The sequence below is a fragment of the Salvelinus namaycush genome, chromosome 27 (assembly GCF_016432855.1).
Source record: "Salvelinus namaycush isolate Seneca chromosome 27, SaNama_1.0, whole genome shotgun sequence".
Classification (NCBI taxonomy): domain Eukaryota; kingdom Metazoa; phylum Chordata; class Actinopteri; order Salmoniformes; family Salmonidae; genus Salvelinus; species Salvelinus namaycush.
This window is the reverse complement of record NC_052333.1, coordinates 34,613,568-34,635,453: the sequence shown is the minus strand read 5'-3', so window position 1 is coordinate 34,635,453 and position 21,886 is coordinate 34,613,568. Positions and strand designations below refer to the sequence as shown.

The window sequence follows — 21,886 nt, the reverse complement described above, 5'->3', positions numbered from 1 at the left end:
AAGAAGCTTTTTCAACCCTAGTCTGTCCTCTGACAACAGCTCCAGGGCATGCCTAGTGTTTGGGCACCAGAGTTTAGCCACTTTGTGTTTGGGGAAAAAGTTTATCCTCTTGAATGTATTTGCCATTTGAGTCAATGAGGAACACAATCTCTAGCTTTGTGTTCTTAGTGGATGTGTGGGGGTTGTCAAGAGGGCTATCAGGGGGGCTGTTAGGAGGGGGTGGGGTGTCCGTTGGGTTGGTGGGTCCCGTGTTGTCTGTCCCGTTGTGGTTTGTGTCTGAGGTGGGCTGTTCTGCTGGCTTCTCTGGGGGAGTGTCCTGGGCTGTGAAACTGCCATTGTTGGGCTCAAGAGTTTTCACACATCTGACTTCACACTTCAGTGCTAATTGAAGTTGCAGCCAGGTCTATTCTGTCCTAGCAGCTTGGTAGCTTAGTATACTTATTTACTTAGTTTTATAAAACAAAATTACCTATAGATTATTGTCATTTTACTTTTTGGCTTCAGAAGTAGCTTTAGACTGAATATTACTCACTCTGTTTTGTGTTGGATGGTATTTTCCAGGTTCCGCTGTGTTTCTTCTGCAGGTTTTGGTTTGTTAGAAGTTCTTTTTCTTGATAGTCCTTGGTAGTAATAGTCCATTCAGGTAATTTTGTCCAAATTCAAGGTTTTATGTATGGAATTTTTATTTGGATTGAAGGTTTTGATGTTGAGGTTAGTCCTTGCGGGAAAAAATGCAAGTTTATCTATATTTATCCAACTATAATTCTATCTTTTTGCAGAAGAACTCAGGAGCCCATGAGCTCACTACCTCTCTCTCTCAATAATTTTGTCTCTTGCTCTCTACAAGGCTTACAGAGCCTACCAAGCTACAAAGCCCTAACTACCACTATCTCTGTGTGCAAATTGCCCATTGTATGTCTCAAGTGCCTTTCGTGGGCACACTTTCTGTCACATATTTTTCAGCCTGGGGGCATTTATGCCACAGCAATGCTCAAAATCACTATGTGTGTCATTGTATTTCCATTCTCCCTCAGAGGTTGCACTGACATCATCTGCTGTGTTCTCTTCATTGTCGTCATCCTTGGCTACATGGCGGTGGGGATTTTGGGTAAGATGGGCCTTCTACGCACCTCCCACCTCTCTCAGCCCCTCTCACATTTTCTCTCACACACTCATCATACTCATTCTGTATGTGTTGCTGTATTTTGTTTTCTCTCTTTAGCTCAGCCTCTTTCGCTCTTTCTCTCTCTTTTTCTCTCACTATTAGATGACGTCTGATTCCTGGCTTCTCTCTCTGGCTGTCAATCTCTCTTTATGACTCTTACATCCCTTTTGAAACTCAGGTGTCCTCGCCATAATGCCTTATGTAAATGTAGTATTTGCAGGCAGAACGCACAGTCCGGCCATGCTGGCTAAACAAAACAACAGTGATGTAATCACCCTGGTCCCTTCCTCAATTCCAACAGTTCGTCAAATCGCCACTCACAAGTGAGAACAGCACCTCCATTGTCGAGAGTGCACTGGAAACATAAGCTTGTCATTGGTTCTATGATTTTCTGACTTTTCCCTTCAAAGTCTATACCCTCACCTTTCTCTATAATTATAAGGTATCTCTATGGCCTTGATATTCTCCTCCTTTTTGTCTTTCGGTCGAAAGGCCTCCCTCCTCTGACTCACACCCAAGGTGTTTCCAAAGAGAAGTTCCAAAGCAGAAGCTCACCCTCACCCACAACATCCTGTTATCAAACACATTCCAGCAGGCACTCACTCTGCTTTTTTTGAGTCAATAGAGCTGCCTGATAAGGAGGTCATATGAATATATTGCCAATGTCAATAGCTTAGTATCTGATTAATGGGAAAGGATATTGTGCATTGATCGGATATACAGTAGGCCTTTTATTGAAAGGAGGGGAGTAGTGGTTTAGTATATAAAACCAAATTAAGTTGTTGATGTCAATGAGCTTTGTACTCTACCTTTCAAAAGTTTGGGGTCACTTATAAATGTCCTTGTTTTCCATGAAAATATACATGAAATGAGTTGCAAAATGGATAGGAAATATATGTTGACAAGGTTATAAATAATTCTTTTTAATTGAAATAATAATTGTGTCCTTCAAACTTTGCTTTCGTCAAAGAATCTTCCATTTTCTTTTGAATGGTAGTGTATGTTAATTTGCTCTTGTATTATTTGACTGTGGTAAATGTATTGGGGTCCCCACCTCCCTGTTTAGATATTGATGTGTTTTGTTTTTATATTTCCACCAGCCTGGCTTTATGGTGATCCCCGACATGTCCTCTACCCACGGAACTCTACCGGAATGTTCTGTGGCATCGGGCTCAATAAGTAAGGACCTCTCTGGGGTCCGTGATGTGTTTGAACTTGAAATCCTTTATGAACCAAGTATAATTTTATTCAGAAGTTTAGAAGACTTGAGGCTATGTAATGTGAATTTACTATGCATTTTTGCCATAAATGCAACAGATAAAAGTGGAAAATCTGGCAAATCCAGTCAGACATGTCATCTGGGTTAATAATTCAATCTTGGCATTCCTCACTATACAGTATATTGAACTGTCATATTATATATTTCATTCACAATGCATAGTTAGGATTCTGTGAGTACAATACAAACTGTTACATTTTCCTTTCCCAGAGCTCAACCCAGTGTGTTCTACTTTGACATACTGAAATGTGTCACATCAATCAACATCATGGCCGCCACCCTTAATGGGTTACAGTGCCCCACCACACAGGTACAGTAACATCACACCATAATGTTCTAGTTTCTAAGGCTAATGTCAGGAGTAATAAGGAACTCTGTGCACATCTACAATGTCCCATTGAGTGCGAGTGTGTGTTTCTGGGTCAAATTGTATTTTATATGTAATGTCTTCACCAACCCGTTCATACAAGTTCTCTTCTATTTAATTTTTATTTGTGTGAGGCATTTTTCTTATGGTCTCTACATCCCAAAATGTCATGTGTATCTGCATATCGTTGCTACAATAATGATCCCCGTTACACATTCTGTATACTTCTGGCCCTTCTTTGGACACTGTGTTAACAACCCTACAGACGAGCTTCAATGCCATACAACTCTCCTTCCGTGGCCTCCAATTGCTCTTAAATACAAGTAAAACTAAATGCATGCTCTTCAACCGATCGCTACCTGCACCTGCCCGCCCGTCCAACATCACTACTCTGGATGGTTCTGACTTAGAATATGTGGACAACTACAAATACCTAGGTGTCTGGTTAGACTGTAAACTCTCTTTCCAGACTCACATCAAACATCTCCAATCCAAAATTAAATCTAGAATTGGCTTCCTATTTCGCAACAAAGCATCCTTCACTCATGCTGCCAAACATACCCTTGTAAAACTGACCATCCTACCGATCCTCGACTTCGGCGATGTCATTTACAAAATAGCCTCCAATACCCTACTCAATAAATTGGATGCAGTCTATCACAGTGCCATCCGTTTTGTCACCAAAGCCCCATATACTACCCACCACTGCGACCTGTACGCTCTGGTTGGCTGGCCCTCGCTTCATACTCGCCGCCAAACCCACTGGCTCCAGGTCATCTACAAGACCCTGCTAGGTAAAGTCCCTCCTTATCTCAGCTCGCTGGTCACCATAGCAGCACCCACCTGAAGCACGCGCTCCAGCAGGTATATCTCGCTGGTCACCCCCAAAACCAATTCTTCCTTTGGCCGCCTCTCCTTCCAGTTCTCTGCTGCCAATGACTGGAATGAACTACAAAAATCCCTGAAACTGGAAACACTTATCTCCCTCACTAGCTTTAAGCACCAGCTGTCAGAGCAGCTCACAGATTACTGCACCTGTACATAGCCCATCTATAAATTAGCCCAAACAACTACCTCTCCCCCTACTGTATTTATTTATTTTGCTCCTTTGCACCCCATTATTTATATCTCTACTTTGCACATTCTTCCACTGCAAATCTACCATTCCAGTGTTTTACTTGCTATATTGTATTTACTTCGCCACCATGGCCTTTTTTTTGCCTTTACCTCCCTTATCTCACCTCATTTGCTCACATTGTATATATACTTATTTTTCTACTGTATTATTGACTGTATGTTTGTTTACTCCATGTGTAACTCTGTGTTGTTGTATGTGTTGAACTGCTTTGCTTTATCTTGGCCAGGTCGCAATTGTAAATGAGAACTTGTTCTCAACTTGCCTACCTGGTTAAATAAAAACATCTGGGACAGGCATCAGGTTTCAGTCACAATGTGAATACCTCTTCATTCCTCACCCTGCAGGTGTGTGTGGAAAAGTGCCCAGATGTGTTCTGGGCTCTCAATCCTATTGCCTACTTACCGAATGCCAAGCCACAAGACTACTTCAACCAATCACTCTGCGTGTCATCCTTTGATCTAGCAAGAACTACACTGGTAAGTCCCATCCATTTGCTTGGAGCCAACTCTGCTAATTACACTGCTGGGTGATTTTAAAAAGTCATAGTCAATTGATTAATAATACTCTTAGCAAAAAAAAATCTTGAATTTACAATATGTAGAATCTATGAGATTAGAAAGATTCAGAACTTTTCTGAAACATCACAGCACAGTTGAAAAATATATTTCAAATATAAATCAGGGTTAGGGGAAAATATTCAAGTTTGGACACACCTACTCATTCAAGGGTTTTTCTTTATTTTGACTATTTTCTACATTGTAGAATAATAGTGAAGAAATCAAAACTGAGATAACATATATGGTATCATGTAGTAACCAAAACAGATTTAAACAAATCAAAATATATTTAACATTTGAGATTCTTCAAAGTAGCCACCCTTTGCCTTGATGACAGCTTTGCACACTCTTGGCATTCTCTCAACCAGCCTCATGAGGTAGTCACCTGGAATGCATTTCAATTGTTAATTTGTGGAATTTCTTTCCTTCTTAATGCTTTGGAGCCAATCAGTTGTGTTGTGACAAGGTAGGGGTGGTATACAGAAGATAGCCCTATTTGGTAGAAGACCAAGTCCATATTATGGCAAGAACAGCTCAAATGAGTGAAGAGAAACAAAAGTCCATCATTACTTTAAGACATGAAGGTCAGTCAATCTGGAAAATTTCAAGAACTTTGAAAGTTTCTTCAAGTGCAGTCACAAAAACCATCAAGCGGTATGATGAAACTGGCTCTCATGAGCACTGCCACTGGAAAGGAAGACCCAGAGTTACCTCTGCTGCAGAGGATAAGTGCATTAGAGTAAACTGCACCTCAGATTGCAGCACTAATAAATTCTTCAGAGTTCAAGTAAGACACATCTCAACATCAACTGTTCAGAGGAGACTGTGTGAGGCCTTCATGGTTGAATTGCTGCAAAGAAACCACTACTAAAGGACACTAATAATAAGAAGAGACTTGCTTGGGCCAAGAAACATGAGCAATGGACATTAGACTGGTGGAAATCTGTCCTTTTGGTCTGATGAGTCCAAATTTGAGAATTTTGGTTCCAACCGCTGTCTTTGTGAGACGCAGAGTAGGTGAACGGATGATCTCTGCATGCGTGGTTCCCACCGTCAAGCATGGAGGAGGAGGTGTGGGTGTGCTTTGCTGGTGACACTGTCAGTGATTTATTTAGAATTCAAGGCACACTAAACCAGCATGGCTACCACAGCATTTTGCAGTAATACACCATCCCATCTGGTTTGCGCTTAGTGGGACTATAATTTGTTTTTCAACAGGACAATGACCCAAAACACACCTCAAGACTGGTTAAGGGCTATTTGACCAAGAAGGAGAGTGATGGTGCTACATCAGATGGCCTGGCCTCCACAATCACCCGACCTCAACCCAATTGAGTTGGTTTGGGATGAGTTGGACCGCAGAGTGAAGGAAAAGCAGCCAACAAGTGCTCAGCATACGTGGGAACTCCTTCAAGACTGTTGGTAAAGCATTCCTCATGAAGCTGGTTGACTGAATGCAATGCTGAGAATGCAATGCTGAGAGTGTGCAATGCTATCATCAAGGCAAAGGGTGGCTACTTTGAACAACATAAATTATAAAATATATTTGATTTGTTTAACACTTTTTTGGTTACTACATGATTCCATATGTGTTATTTCATTGTTTTGATGTCTATACTATTATTCTACAATGTCAAATAGTTTTTTAAAAAATAAGAAAAAACCCTTGAATGAGTAGGTGTCCAAACTTTTGACTGGTACTGTGTGTGTGTGTGTGTGTGTGTGTGTGTGTATATATGTGTGTGTATATCGAAGATTGGAAATTATGCGGACAATTACATTGATGGAAACAACAATCTTATCTGCAATATTAAAGCTGATCTGCCTCATTAATTTGTTTTATTAATACATTTTAAAAAGTTCCGTCCTATAACTACGGAGGATTTGTAAATTCACATTTTCTTCAAATAGGCTTTCATTGATCATGGTTTTCAGTGACTCCTCAAAGCCTTTGGACTGTCTTTTGGAAATCGATTTAACTGGAGGGTTTTCCTAGTTGTTTTTTTACTCTGAATATCCAAAATTAGTAGTTTAACCTTTTTTTCTTTACCTCAGAAAGTTAAGGAAATTGTGGATCAAGAGCTGTGTCCGTTCTTCTACACTCCTACAATCTCTGGTGAGTGATCCTTGTTTTTTTCATATTCACTTTCATAATTACATACAGTGCATTCAGTCCCATTTTCAGTCCCATTGACTTTTTCCACATTTTGTTACGTTACAGCCTTGGATAAAAAAAAAAAAATCCTCATCAATCTACACACAATAACCCATGATGATAAAGCAAAAACAGGTTTTTAGAAATGTTTGCAAATGTATTAAAAATATAAACCAGATACCTTATTTATATAAGTAGTCAGACTCTTTGCTGCATCCTGTTCCCAATGATCATCCTTGAGATGTTTCTACAACTTGATTAGAGTACACCTGTGGTAAATTCAATTGATTGGACATGATTTGGAAAGGTACACACCTGTCTATATAAGGTCCCACAGTTGACTCTGCATGTCGGAGCATATATCAAGCCATGAGGTCGAAGGAATTGTCCGTAGAGCTCCGAGACAGGATTGTGTCAAGGCAATGATCTGGGGAAGGGTACCAAAACATTTCTGCAGCATTGTAGGTCCCCAAGGACACAGTGGCCTCCATCATTCTTAAATGGAAGAAGTTTGAAACCACCAAGACTCTTCCTAGAGCTTGCTGCCCGGCCAAACTGAGCAGTTGGGGGAGAAGGGCCTTGGTAGTCACTCTGAAAGAGCTCCAGAGTCCCTCTGTGGAGATGGGAGAACCTTCCAGAAGGACAACCATCTGCAGCCCTCCACCAATAAGGCCTTTATAGTAGAGTGGCCAGATGGAATCCACTCCTCAGTAAAAGGCACATGACACCCCGCTTGGAGTTTGACAAAAGCCACCTAAAGGACTGACTATTAGAAACAAGATTTTCTGATCTGATGAAACCAAGATTGAACTCTTTGGCCTGAATGCCAAGTTACATGTGGAGGAAACCTGGAACCATCCCTACGGTGAAGCATGGTGGTGGCAGCATCATGCTGTGGGGATGTTTTTCAGGGACAGGGAGACTAGTCAGGATCGAGGGAAAGATGAACGGAGCAAAGTACAGAGATCCTTGATGAAAACCTGCTCCAGAGTGCTCAGGCCTAAGCCTGTGGCGAAGGTTCACCTTCCAACAGGACAACGACCCTGAGCACACAGCCAAGAGAACGCAGGAGTGGCATCGGGACAAGTCTCTGAATGTCCTTGAGTGGCCAGCTAGAGCCCGGACTTAAACCCTGATCAAACATCTCTGGAGAGACGTGAAAATAGCTGTGCAGCGACGCTCCCCATCTGACCTGACAGAGCTTGAGAGGATCTGCAGAGAAGAATGGGAGAAACTCCCCAAATACAGGTGTGCCAAGCGTGTAGCATTATACCCAAGAAGACTCGAGGCTGTAATCGCTGCCAAAGGCACTTTAAAAAAGTACTGAGTAAAGGGTCTGAATACTTTTGTAAATGTGATGTTTTAGATTCTTTTATGAATTTGCTAACATTTTTAAAAACCTGTTTTTGCTTTTTCATTATCAAATCAAATGTATTTATATAGCCCTTCTTACATCAGCTGATATCTCAAAGTGCTGTACAGAAACCCAGCCTAAAACCCCAAACAGCAAGCAATGTAGGTGTAGAAGCACGGTGGCTAGGAAAAACTCCCTAGAAAGGCCAAAACCTAGGAAGAAACCTAGAGAGGAACCAGGCTGAGGGGTGGCCATTCCTCTTCTGGCTGTGCCGGCTGGAGATTATAACAGAACATGGCCAAGATGTTCTACCGCTCCTGCTGTCTCTAGAGAGTTGAAAACAGCAGGTCTGGGACAGGTAGCACGTCCGGTGAACAGGTCAGGGTTCCATAGCCGCAGGCAGAACAGTTGAAACTGGAGCAGCAGCACGGCCAGGTGGACTGGGGACAGCAAGGAGTCATCATGCCAGGTAGTCCTGAGGCATGGTCCTAGGGCTCAGGTCCTCCGAGAGAAAGATAGAATTAGAGAGAGCATACTTAAATTCACACAGGACACCGGATAAGACAGGAGAAGTACTCCAGATATAACAAACTGACCCTAGCCCCCCGACACATAAAATACTGCAGCATAAATACTGGAGGCTGAGACAGGAGGGGTCAGGAGACACTGTGGCCCCATCCGATGATACCCCCGGACAGGGCCAAACAGGCAGGATATAACCCCACCCACCCATTATGGGGTATTTTGTGTAGATTGAGGGGGGGGAAACGATTTAATACATTTTAGAATAAGGCTGTAACAGAATGTGGAAAAAGTCAACGTGTCTGAATATTTTCCGAATGCACTGTATCTAGAAGTCGTTTTAAATATAAACATTTCAAATGAATTATGTTTTCTTTTTATATTTTCCTTTAGTGCTGGGAAGATGCGTACCTGATGTTACAGCTCTGAAAAATATTCCTAATGACTTTGCCAATACGTGGGGCTTGCCATCAAGCATCAATGATACAGTCAATGGCATCGGGAACGCAAAAGGGTAGGGGGTGTTGTGTGTGTGTGTGTGTCAAAAGTTTAGATGCACCTACTCATTCAAGGATTTTTTATTTTTTTATTTTTTTTAAACATCACAGCACAGTTGAAAAATATAAATCAGGGTTAGGGGAAAATAATAAAGGAAAATATATTTTATTTATATTTACAGTACCAGTCAAGTTTGGACATACTGTAGCTACTCATTCAATGGTTTTTCTTTATTTTAAAAATGATTTTCTACATTGTAGAATAATAGTGAAGACATCAAAACTATGAAATAACACATATGGAATCATGTAGTAACCAAACAAATGTTAAACAAATCAAATATATTTAACATTCTTCAACAGCCACCCTATATCTAAGATTCTTCAACAGCCACCCTTTGCCTTGATGACAGCATCTTCAACCGTTATAAATTCTGTTAACAAAATCGTCCCTGCTTTTGTCTTAATTTATCCTGTAGTACTCTTCATCGTGCTGTTTTCTGTCGAAGACATTGTCAGTAATTACTAGCATTAACATGTCTTTTCCCTGTGTGTCTTGTAGTGACATGGTAAACAGCTTCAAAGCCAAGGAGATTGGAGTGAGAATCTTTGAGGACTTTGCGTCGTCATGGCAGTGGATCATCGCGTGAGTCTCTCTCGGGTTCATTTTCACTTCTCATCAGACCACCCCCTACACCAGTTACTTGTCAATGCACAATTTCCAGTGTGCTGTGGTATTAGAACAGGAGAAACCAGAGAAGTTTGCATGGTCGCTCTATCGTTCACGTTACACTTAATACATTTAACTTATTAAATATGAGATTGCTGCAGATAGAAGCTAACATTGATAAGAGATGGCATGCTTATTAGGGCCGGGACGATACCAGTATTACTGCAAGGAAACAAAACACGAAGCGGATTTCACTTTAGGAAAACGGCCCTAATGTTGGAAACAAACATCATTATGTTGTCATCTAGTCACATTTTTATATATTTTTCAAGCTACAGCACACAATATTTGACATACAGACAGTTTTTAAAGGACCGACGAGCTTGGTCTGCTTCGTGTTTTCATTTTTGCCAAGAAAAAATTATTGCCATACTGGTATCGTCACAGCCCTAATGCTTATGACGCTAAGTGCTTATAAAACTGGACAAACCTGTAGGTGTCAAAGTGTGTTCTACCTGTATCAGACCTATATCTTTAGATACATGGCTTTGACATGTATATCCGGTGGCTTGATACATATTTACAAATCACTTAAGTCAATTATGTAATAATCCTTAATCTGTGACACCGGCCTTATATTTTAATAATGACCAGAAATGTCTCTTTCGAATTTTTGTTTTCCTCCACCTCCTTTTAACTTTATCCTCTCTCCGCTCTTCCAATCCACTCTCTTACCCAGCTATGTTCCTCTCTCCTCTCCTCCCTCAGTGCACTGGTCATAGCCATGGTGGTCAGTTTTCTGTTCCTCCTTCTGTTGCGGTTTATCGCCCCTGTTATGGTCTGGGTTCTTATATTTGGAGTGTTGGCAGTAGGTGCCTATGGTAAGTCATTGATAATAACAGGTGTGGTAACAATATGTCTACTAGCATGTATGTAGTGTACTCTCTCTAGTAGGTCTAAACACACATGACCAAAAGTATGTGGACACCTGCTCGTTGAACATCTCATTCCAAAATCATGGGCATTAATGTGGAGTTGGTCCCCCCTTTGCTGCCAAAACAGCCTCCATTCTTCTGGGAAGGCTTTTCACTAGAAGTTGGAACATTAATGCAGGGACTTGCTTCCATTCAGCCACAACAGCATTAGTGAGGTCGGGCACTGATGTTGGGCAATTAGGCCTGGCTCGCAGTCGGCGTTCCGATTCATCCCTAAGGTGTTTGATGGGGTTGAGGTCGTGGCTCTGTTCAGGCCTTTCAAGTTCTTCCACACTGATCTGGACAAACCATTTCTGTATGGACCTCGCTTTGTGCACGGGGGCATTGTCATGCAGAAATAGGAAAAGACCTTCCCCAAACTGTTGCCACAAAGTTGGAAGAACAGAATTGACTAGAATGTCATTGTATGCTGTAGCGTTAAGATTTCCCTTCACTGTAACTAAGGGGCCTAGCCCGAACCATGAATAACAGCCCCAGACCATTATTCCTCCTCCACTAAACTTTACAATTGGCACTATGTATTGGGGCAGGTAGCGTTCTCCAGGCATCTGCCAAACCCAGATTCGTCCGTCGGACTGCCAGATGGTATAGTGTGATCCATCACTCCAGAGTCCAATGGCGGCGAGCTTTACACCACTCCAGCCTACGCTTGGCATTTCACATGGTGATCTTTGGCTTGTGTGCGGCTGCTCGGCTGTGGAAACCCATTTCATAAATCTCCCGACAAACAGTTCTTGTGCTGACGTTGCTTCCAGAGGCAGTTTGGAACTCGGTAGTGAGTGTTACAACCGAGGACAGACGATTTTTGCATGCTACGCGCTTCAGCACTCGGCGGTCTCGTTTTGGGAGCTTGTGTGGACTACCACTTCGCGGCTGAGCCGTTGTTGGCCCTAGAAATTTCCACTTCACAATAACAGCACTTACAGTTGACCGGGGCAGCTATAGCAGGGCAGACATTTGACGAACTGACTTGTTGGAAATGTGGCATCCTATGACAGTGCCACATTGAAAGTCACTGAGCTCTTCAGTAAGGCCATTCTATTGCCAATGTTTGTCTATGGAGACTGCATGGCTGTGTGCTCAATTTTATACACCTGTCAGCAATGAGTGGGGCTGAAAAACCGAATCCACTAATTTGAAGCTGTGTCCACATACTTTTGTAATATATAGTGTATGTAGTTCACATTGGTTTAAGAACATGGACTTTTCAGGTTGGTTAAAGCGTTTTTTTTTTCTGTCGCGCTCTGCTTGCCTGCCTGCAAATCTGTCTGTCTGTAGGCATATATCACTGCTGGTGGGAGTATGACAACTACAGAAAGTCGACTGTCTCCATCACTGACATAGGCTTCACCACCGACTTCAAGGTCTACCTTCAGGTCAAGGAGACCTGGCTGGCCTTCTGTGAGTCTGATATTACACATGCTCATTTTATGTCTGTTTTCTTCTGTACACAGACTGACAGACATTCCTTTCTGATGACAACTTTGTACCATTGTGTTGACCTATCTACTTCCTCCCTACATCTCTTTCTTTCTATCTATCTTTCTTTTTTTCTTTTCTTTTCTTTCTTTCTCGCTCAGTGATAATCCTGTCTGTGGTAGAGGGCATTCTTCTCCTGACCTTGATCTTTTTGCGGACCAGAATCCTCATCGCAATCGCTCTCATCCAGGAGTCCAGCAAGTGAGTCATGTTAGATATATGAGCCAGGATTACACATACTGGCCCATACACACACACACACACACACACACACACACACACACACACACACACACACACACACACACACACACACACACACACACACAACCATGTATTGTGACAAATATTCTACCAATATTGCGATACAACCTAACTTTTCAGCACACGTCCTGTAACTATGTCGCTCTCTTTCACAGGGCTGTCAGTCACATAATGTCTACGCTGTTCTATCCTCTCATCACCTTTGTTCTCCTGGTGGTGTGTGTGGCCTATTGGGGCATCACTGCTCTGTATCCTCTCAGTCATTTAAATATTTGTGGGTATTTACACTGCCTATTATAGTTTTATGACAAAAGGTCTGTTTTGTATCTGTGTTCCAGTCTACAAACTCCACGGTATCATTAACCCACTTAACAGAGGTTGTTTAGGTATCTGGCTACTTCAGGTACTCCAGTGTACAAAGTGGTGGCTCTCAACTCTACTCAGGATAACTGTGGCCAAATCAGCGGCAATGAGACCTGTGACCCACAGGTAAGTGTCCCTGATTTAACTTTGACCCCATAGAGATACATGCAGAAAGCCCAACTCAGAAATACAGAAAATGTGTCTACTTAGTTCAGTCATCTACTTAAAAAAAAAAAAAAAAACTGTTTGACCCCTTTCCATCTCTCCATTCATCTCATCCCTTCCTCTTTCATCTCTCCCCCTTATCTTTCCCTCAGACATTCTACAACTCTACAGACTACTCGTGGTGCCGATCGGCACGCTGCATCTTCATCAAGTACAACAACGAGGGCCTGCTGCAGAGGAACCTGTTCTACCTGCAGATCTACAACGTGGTGGCCTTCCTGTGGTGCATCAACTTTGTCATCGCCATGGGCCAGTGCAGCCTGGCTGGGGCCTTCGCCTCCTACTACTGGGCCTTAAACAAGCCCTCGGACATCCCCACCTTCCCCCTTTCCCAGGCCTTCATCCGCACAATACGGTAAGGGAGTAGACAAACACTTCAACAGTAGGGGTGTGGTGGTGCCTTTCCTTGCCTGGCCACTAGAGGGTCCACAGACCATATACTGAGTGTACAAACATTAGAAACACCTTCATAATACTGAGTTGCACCCCCTTTTGCCCTCAGAACAGCCTCACTTTGTCAGTGCATGGACTCTACAACTTGTCAAAGTGTTCCACAGGGATGCTGGCCCATGTTAACTCCAATGCTCCAAGTTGGCTGGATGTCCTTTGGGTGGTGGACCATTTTTGATACACACGGGAAACTGTTGATCGTTGCAGTTCTTTTGATTTTTTATTTAACCTTTATTTAACTAGGAAAGTCAGTTTAGAACAAATTCTTATTTACAATGATGTCCTACCGGGGAACAATGGGTTAACTGCCTTGTTCAGGGGCAGAACGACAGATTTTTACCTTGTCAGCTCGGGGATTCGATCCAGCAACCTTTCGATTACTGGCCCAACGCTCTAACCACTTTTTGACACTCAAACCGGTGTACCTGGCATTTAAATATTTTGTCTTCCACATTCACACTTTGAACGGCAGACATACACAATTCCATGTCTCAAGGCTTACAAATGCTTTAACCTGTCTCCTCCCCTTCATCTACACTGATTTGAAGTGGATTTAACAAGTGACAGCAATAAGGGATCATAGCTTTTACCTGGATTCACCTGGTCAGTCTGTCATGGAAAGAGCAGGTGTTCCTTATATTTTGTACACTCTGTAATCTGAGCCAGAATCAAATGTTGTATTTTGTTAGCTTTCCATTCAATTAACTCCCTCTCTCCCCCTATGTCTGTTTCTTTCTTGTTTCTCTTAGATACCATGTTGGCTCCCTGGCATTTGGTGCTCTGATCCTCACCCTCATCCAGATAATCCGGATCATCCTGGAGTACCTGGACCACAAGACCAGAGGTAAGGCTGGAGGCCGCCTTGGACTTCCCTTAAACTGTTGGTATTATTATCCGATTCAAACATGTAATCGCTCTATTATATATGTGTATGTATATGTCTCTTTCTCTCTAGCGGCTCAAAACCCCTGTTCTCGGTTCCTCATGTGCTGTCTGAAGTGTTGCTTCTGGTGTCTGGAGAAGTTCATCAAGTTCCTCAATAGAAACGCCTACATCATGGTCAGTCTCCACAACATCATCACGTATACCTGTTAACTCCAAGTCCCTGTCAGTCAATCTCGCTCAGTTCCCCCAGTATAGAATATTTCTGGTAGGCTAAGGCTAGGTGTCTAATACACACCTCTTTTTTCCACAGATTGCCGTATATGGAAAAAACTTCTGTGTCTCCGCTAAAAACGCATTCATGCTTCTAATGAGGAACATTGTCAGGTACAGTATGTGCTCTAGTAATGGTTGGTATGCCTGTGGGAAGGTTGTTGTTGTTTTTCCCTCTTACATAAGAACATTTTGCATGGATTTGATTGACTGCTGTGGAACCAAAGCTGAGTGGTGGGGACGTGTTTTCCTGACTGTGCCTCTCCACTCAGGGTGGTGGTGCTAGATAAAGTGACGGACCTGCTGCTGTTCTTTGGGAAGATGCTAGTGGTGGGAGGAGTAGGTAAGAGGACAACATAATTATTATGGTGTTATCATTGGTGGTAGTTCTGAATGGGAGCTCCTTTTGTGCATTTTACAGGCCAGAAGTGTGATTGGATAACCGGTCTAAATGAATCTTTAACCAATCCTCCTCTACTCTTCTCTTCTCAGGTGTCCTGGCCTTCTTTTTCTTCTCTGGCAGAATAAGACTACCAGGCAGCAATTTCCGTACTGAAATGCTCAACTATTACTGGATGCCCATTATTGTAAGTGAGTCATATATACAGGTAATTAAATGTGTGTTAGAGAAAGAAATTGACAGTGTTGTATGTCTTGGTGGTAACAGGTGGTTGTGGTGGGAGCATACCTCATTGCTCATGGATTCTTCAGTGTGTACAGCATGTGTGTGGACACACTTTTCCTCTGCTTCTGTGAGTAGAGCACCTCCAGCAACAAATATTACTGTATCAAATACTGAACACTCATGCATTACATTGTTACATATCTTACTTCATTGCACAACATTTTTTTTTTCAACATGCCTGTCGATTTTTCTCTCCCTTTCTCACAGTGGAGGACTTGGAGCGACATGACGGAACGATGCAGAAGCCATATTACATGTCCAAGAACCTGATGAAAATCCTCAATAAAAAGAACAGGGGACCTAAAAATGGCAAAGGAAAGGATTGATGAAATAGTGCCTTTAGACGAATTAGAGCCACAGTTACTTTCAATATCCTAGAAACATCACAACATCTGAGAAATGTGACCTTTTTTCTTTCAGCCTTATCACTCCTTCTGTTTTCCCCCTTCTGACATGTCAAAGTTGACCCATAATGGATCACTTTTTTGCACTTTCAATTTGAGATTACATGTATGTGTCCACGCTTATGAGTGTGATTAGATATTTTCTTAAATTCCAGCTACTCCTTCTAACTTACCAAAACTCTAACCAAAACCAAATGTTTATTCTCTCCCAGTGCTTATTTGTTTTCAGAAAATATACTTTTTTCTCAAGTGAGCAAATTATTTATTAGATATAGAAATCGTCGCCATAACTGTTTTAAATACTTTTTATGATCCTCAGTACTCTGTATATTGTTTCAGTTTAAGGTCTCTGTTAGTTTATTTGTTAAAGTAACACTCAGTTTTATGATTCTATATTTTTTTTTAGATGTTATGTAATATTGTAGATATTTTTTAAACATTTTATTGTAATTATGATTATATCTAACACTTTATTAAAATGTTTTCCCATGCTGACATCACTCCTGTATATTGCCTTGCACAGTGATGGATTGCTCTACAGGAATTCTTATTTGTCATAAGAAACTAGCTCCCTGGTATACAGAAAATACCCGAGCTTTGAAGCAAGCTTCCAGAAAATTGGAACGGAAATGGCGCCACACCAAACTGGAAGTCTTCCGACTAGCTTGGAAAGACAGTACCGTGCAGTACCGAAGAGCCCTCACTGCTGCTCGATCATCCTACTTTTCCAACTTAATCGAGGAAAATAAGAACAATCCAAAATTTCTTTTTGATACTGTTGCAAAGCTAACTAAAAAGCAGCATTCCCCAAGAGAGGATGGCTTTCACTTCAGCAGTAATAAATTCATGAACTTCTTTGAGGAAAAGATCATGACCATTAGAAAGCAAATTACGGACTCCTCTTTGAATCTGCGTATCCCTCCAGGGCTTAGCTGTCCTGGATCTGCACAGCTCTGCCAGGGCCTGGGATCGGGAGAGACACTTAAGTGTTTTAGTACTATATCTCTTGACACAATGATGAAAATAATCATGGCCTCTAAACCTTCAAGCTGCATACTGGATCCTATATCCTACTAAACTACTGAAAGAGCTGCTTCCTGTGCTTGGCCCTCCTATGTTGAACATAATAAACAGCTCTCTATCCACCGGATGTATACCAAACTCACTAAAAGTGGCAGTAATAAAGCCTCTCTTGAAAAAGCCAAACCTTGACCCGGAAAATATAAAAAACTATCGGCCTATATCGAATCTTCCATTCCTCTCAAAAATTTTAGAAAAAGCTGTTGCGCAGCAACTCACTGCCTTCCTGAAGACAAACAATGTATACGAAATGCTTCAGTCTGGTTTTAGACCCCATCATAGCACTGAGACTGCACTTGTGAAGGTGGTAAATGACCTTTTAATGGCGTCAGACCGAGGCTCTGCATCTGTCCTCGTGCTACTAGACCTTAGTGCTGCCTTTGACACCATCGATCACCACATTCTTTTGGAGAGACTGGAAACCCAAATTGGTCTACACGGACAAGTTCTGGCCTGGTTTAGATCTTACCTGTCGGAAAGATATCAGTTTGTCTCTGTGAATGGTTTGTCCTCTGACAAATCAACTGTACATTTCGGTGTTCCTCAAGGTTCCGTTTTAGGACCACTATTGTTTTCACTATATATTTTACCTCTTGGGGATGTTATTCGAAAACATAATGTTAACTTTCACTGCTATGCGGATGACACACAGCTGTACATTTCAATGAAACATGGTGAAGCCCCAAAATTGCCCTCGCTAGAAGCCTGTGTTTCAGACATAAGGAAGTGGATGGCTGAAAACTTTCTACTTTTAAACTCGGACAAAACAGAGATGCTTGTTCTAGGTCCCAAGAAACAAAGAGATCTTCTGTTAAATCTGACAATTCATCTTGATGGTTGTAAAGTCGTCTCAAATAAAACTGTGAAGGACCTCGGCGTTACTCTTGACCCTGATCTCTCTTTTGACGAACATATCAAGACTGTTTCAAGGACAGCTTTTTTCCATCTACGTAACATTGCAAAAATCAGAAATTTTCTGTCCAAAAATGATGCAGAAAAATGTATCCATGCATTTGTTACTTCTAGGTTAGACTACTGCAATGCTCTACTTTCCGGCTACCCGGATAAAGCACTAAATAAACTTCAGTTAGTGCTAAATACGGCTGCTAGAATCCTGACTAGAACCAAGAAATTTGATCATATTACTCCAGTGCTAGCTTCCCTACACTGGCTTCCTGTTAAGGCAAGGGCTGATTTCAAGGTTTTACTGTTAACCTATAAAGCGTTACATGGGCTTGCTCCTACCTATCTTTCCGAGTTGGTCCTGCCGTACATACCTATACGTACGCTACGGTCACAAGACGCAGGCCTCCTAATTGTCCCTAGAATTTTTAAGCAAACAGTGGGAGGCAGGGCTTTCTCCTATAGATCTCCATTTTTATGGAACAGTCTGCCTACCCATGTGAGAGACGCAGACTCGGTCTCAACCTTTAAGTCTTTACTGAAGACTTATCTCTTCAGTAGGTCATATGATTGAGTGTAGTCTGGCCCAGGAGTGTGAAGGTGAACGGAAAGGCTCTGGAGCAACGAACCGCCCTTGCTGTCTCTGCCTAGCCGGTTCCCCTCTCTCCACTGGGATTCTCTGCCTCTAACCCTATTACAGGAGCTGAGTCACTGGCTTACTGGTGCTCTTTCATGCCGTCCCTAGGTGGGGTGCGTCACTTGAGTGGGTTGAGTTACTAACGTGATCTTCCTGTCTGGGTTGGCGCCCCCCCTTGGTTTGTGCTGTGGTGGAGATCTTTGTGGGCTATACTCGGCCTTGTCTCAGGATTGTAAGTTGGTGGTTGAAGATATCCCTCTAGTGGTCCGGGGGCTGTGCTTTGGCAAAGTGGGTGGGGTTATATCCTTCCTGTTTGGCCCTGTCCGGGGGTATCTTCGGATGGGGCCACAGTGTCTCCTGACCGCTCCTGTCTCAGCCTCCAGTATTTATGCTGCAGTAGTTTATGTGTCGGGGGGCTAGGGTCAGTTGGTTATACCTGGAGTACTTCTCCTGTCTTATCCAGTGTCCTGTGTGAATTTAAGTATGCTCTCTCTAATTCTCTCGTTCTCTCTTTCTTTCTCTCTCTCTGAGAACCTGAGCCCTAGGACCATACGTCAGGACTACCGGGCATGATGACTCCTTGCTGTCCCCAGTCCGCCTGGCCTTGCTGCTATTCCAGTTTCAACTGTTCTGCCTGCGGTTACGGAACCCCTACCTGTCCCAGACCTGCTGTTTTCAACTCTTAATGATCGGCTATGAAAAGCCAACTGACATTTATTCCTGATTATTATTTGACCATGCTTGTCATTTATGAACATTTTGAAAATCTTGGCTCTCTCTAATTTTCTCCTTCTCTCTTTCTTTCTCTCGGAGGACCTGAGCCCTAGGACCATACGTCAGGACTACCGGGCATGATGACTCCTTGCTGTCCCCAGTCCGCCTGGCCTTGCTGCTATTCCAGTTTCAACTGTTCTGCCTGCAGTTATGGAACCGCCACCTGTCCCAGACCTGTTGTTTTTCAACTCTTAATGATCGGCTATGAAAAGCCAACTGAAAATTATTCATGATTATTATTTGACCATGCTTGTCACTTATGAACATTTTTGAACATCTTGGCATAGTTCTGTTATAATCTCCACCCGGCACAGCCAGAAGAGGACTGGCCACCCCTCATAGCCTGGTTCCTCTCTAGGTTTCTTCCTAGGTTTTGGCCTTTCTAGGGAGTTTTTCCTAGCCACCGTGCTTCTACACCTGCATTGCTTGCTGTTTGGGGTTTTAGGCTGGGTTTCTGTACAGCACTTCGAGATATTAGCTGATGTACGAAGGGCTATATAAAATAAACTTGATTGATTGATTGAATATACCTCTGGTTTATTTCACACATCAGCTTGAATCAGTGGTGCATGTGTGACCTTCTGAAATGTTCTGAAAATCTTGAGACACTTGCAGGCTGCAGCCCCTTGTACATGGGAGCTGAAGACAAAGCTCTCTTTAGCAGAACTAATAGCAAGTCAGGTATGAGGTGTCTCAACGTGATCTGAGCATTTCCTATTATTCTGTACGTAAATCCGAGACACTCCATTTAGTATGATATGTAACATTTCGAATGGTATGTGTTTATTTGTGGCTCGCTTACATCCAATTAGTATATTTTGCAAAATGTACAATATGTTACGAATTCCAATTTGTTCTTGCTAATGTTTAGGTGGCTAACGTTAACGTCAGCTATCTCTAGTGTATAAGGTTAGGTTAAAGGGTTAGCTAACATGCTAAATAGTTGCTAATTAGCTAAAATGTCAGTTGTCCGTGATGAGATTCGAACACGCAACCTTTGGTTTGCTAGACGTTCACGTTATACGCCCGCCCACCCACCCTATTTTAGTTTTTGCCTTAAGTAACCTTCTGTCTTATGTAATATCATACTAACTTAAGTGTCCCGGATGTAAGTTTACTATATTACGTCTAGTCTGAGACCAGTCTGGTCCCCTAATTCTATTCTTATTAAGTATGGACCCTGGAACAAATCAAATTCAGTCTAGAGTGAGCACATCCATCCATTTGGCTGCACGCACTCAACACAACTACAGTACTTTCAGTTGTCAAGTATCAATGTTAATTTACCTCACATACTGTACTACCCAATATGTCATAATCTCACTACATTCCTCAACCTCTTGTCTCCTGAGACCCAGAGAGGGAATGCATGTGGGAGTCTGCAGTCATGTGTTGTATCATGTGATCTACTAAAGGAAAGACTAATCACGTGATCATTCAACAGTCCAGTACAAGAGAAAGTGCCTCTACTGTTGAGCCAAATTCTAGTAGCATTACATTGCTGTAATGCTACTAGAACAGTTTGGGGGTAAACAACCTGTGCAACCAGTTCTGTTGATCATCTCGACTGCAAGCATAGTAATAGATGGGATACACCTGATCCAGCTAATTTAGGTTACAATGAAGCTGAGTATTTTATTCTTGACATGGATCTAGTGTGTTCTTTGTGGTTGAATGAATCCCATCTGTGCCTAGCCCATTGCCTTTCACAATTCAGCATATTTGGACATTTCATAAACTGAGACAACACCGGCCACATTAAATGTATTAAACAACTATTTATTCAGACAGCAGGAAAACAATTTCCAAAGCTCTGTGACCATTTGGTTTTGCACAATGTATCACTGTTGTCTTGCACAAGACTTAATACAAATGTAATTTCTATTTTTTGTCAAAATAAACTCCTAATACAAATGCTTAGCTTGATCAGACAGTAATATGCAAGAAATTACAACCTGTAACCCCCCCCCCCCATCTACCACTTTATGCCCTTCCTTTCCTCAACCCCTTGCATGGCTGGTGTTTAAGGTGCTACAGAGTTCTTGGACACTTGATCTTGAGCCCATTTCATATACTTCACAGGAGTTGTATCATAATTAAATGGGTAGGGTGAAATAGGAGTTAGTTTCCTTTTCATACACTGCTCACTCGCCTCTGGTTGGCTCATATGTGCATCATATGCAATAGATTGTACCATTCAGTGAGCGTTGTACGAGTACAAAAGAGTAACTTGTCTTTCACTAGTGGAAGAGGGGGACACGGCCACATGTCAGGTTGCCTGGTTAAACCCGAGGTCTCTCACATCTTGTCTCAATCCCATGGCTGGTCGTTCAGAAAAAGGTAAAAACAGCATTTACAATATTCATATATACAAATATATACACACACCCAACCACAGACCGATACACACAAACACAATCAGATGAAACACTCATTGCAATAGAAATAAGATAATAGTCCATGTCACATTGGGAACAGTTCATGTTTCTCACCACATGTTATTTTCTTGGCTGCAGATGATAATGACAAATACTAATTCTGACTTGGGTCAAAAAGGCTCTGGCAAACACTGTATTGACTTCTGCACCTGGGCCGTGTTCAGTAGGCACAAAGCGGAATAAAACAGTGAACTGAAACAGTCCTGAATTTGTCTAATAAACACGTTGCAAAATGTTTTTTAATGAATGTGACCCTGCTGTCATCTTTTCCTGTGCAGCACTGCCCAGCAACAAAACCCCCAGGGCCAGTTTCAGAACATTTAATCCAGA

At 42.2% G+C, this 21,886-nt stretch overlaps 1 protein-coding gene across 1 annotated transcript; it reads left to right on the top strand.

The window, feature by feature from the left end:
* The first annotated feature begins 703 nt into the window (after positions 1-703).
* On the top strand, positions 704-15,646 carry LOC120022380 (choline transporter-like protein 4). Its single transcript, XM_038966270.1, has 21 exons — positions 704-711; positions 1,035-1,108; positions 2,266-2,344; positions 2,655-2,754; positions 4,294-4,425; positions 6,562-6,622; positions 8,931-9,051; positions 9,597-9,680; positions 10,473-10,585; positions 11,978-12,100; positions 12,280-12,379; positions 12,598-12,690; positions 12,829-12,931; positions 13,123-13,385; positions 14,230-14,324; positions 14,436-14,539; positions 14,676-14,749; positions 14,908-14,978; positions 15,128-15,222; positions 15,303-15,387; positions 15,528-15,646. Exons 1-21 carry the CDS (start codon positions 704-706, stop codon positions 15,644-15,646), a joined length of 2,097 nt encoding a protein of 698 aa, XP_038822198.1.
* Positions 15,647-21,886: the final 6,240 nt, after the last annotated feature.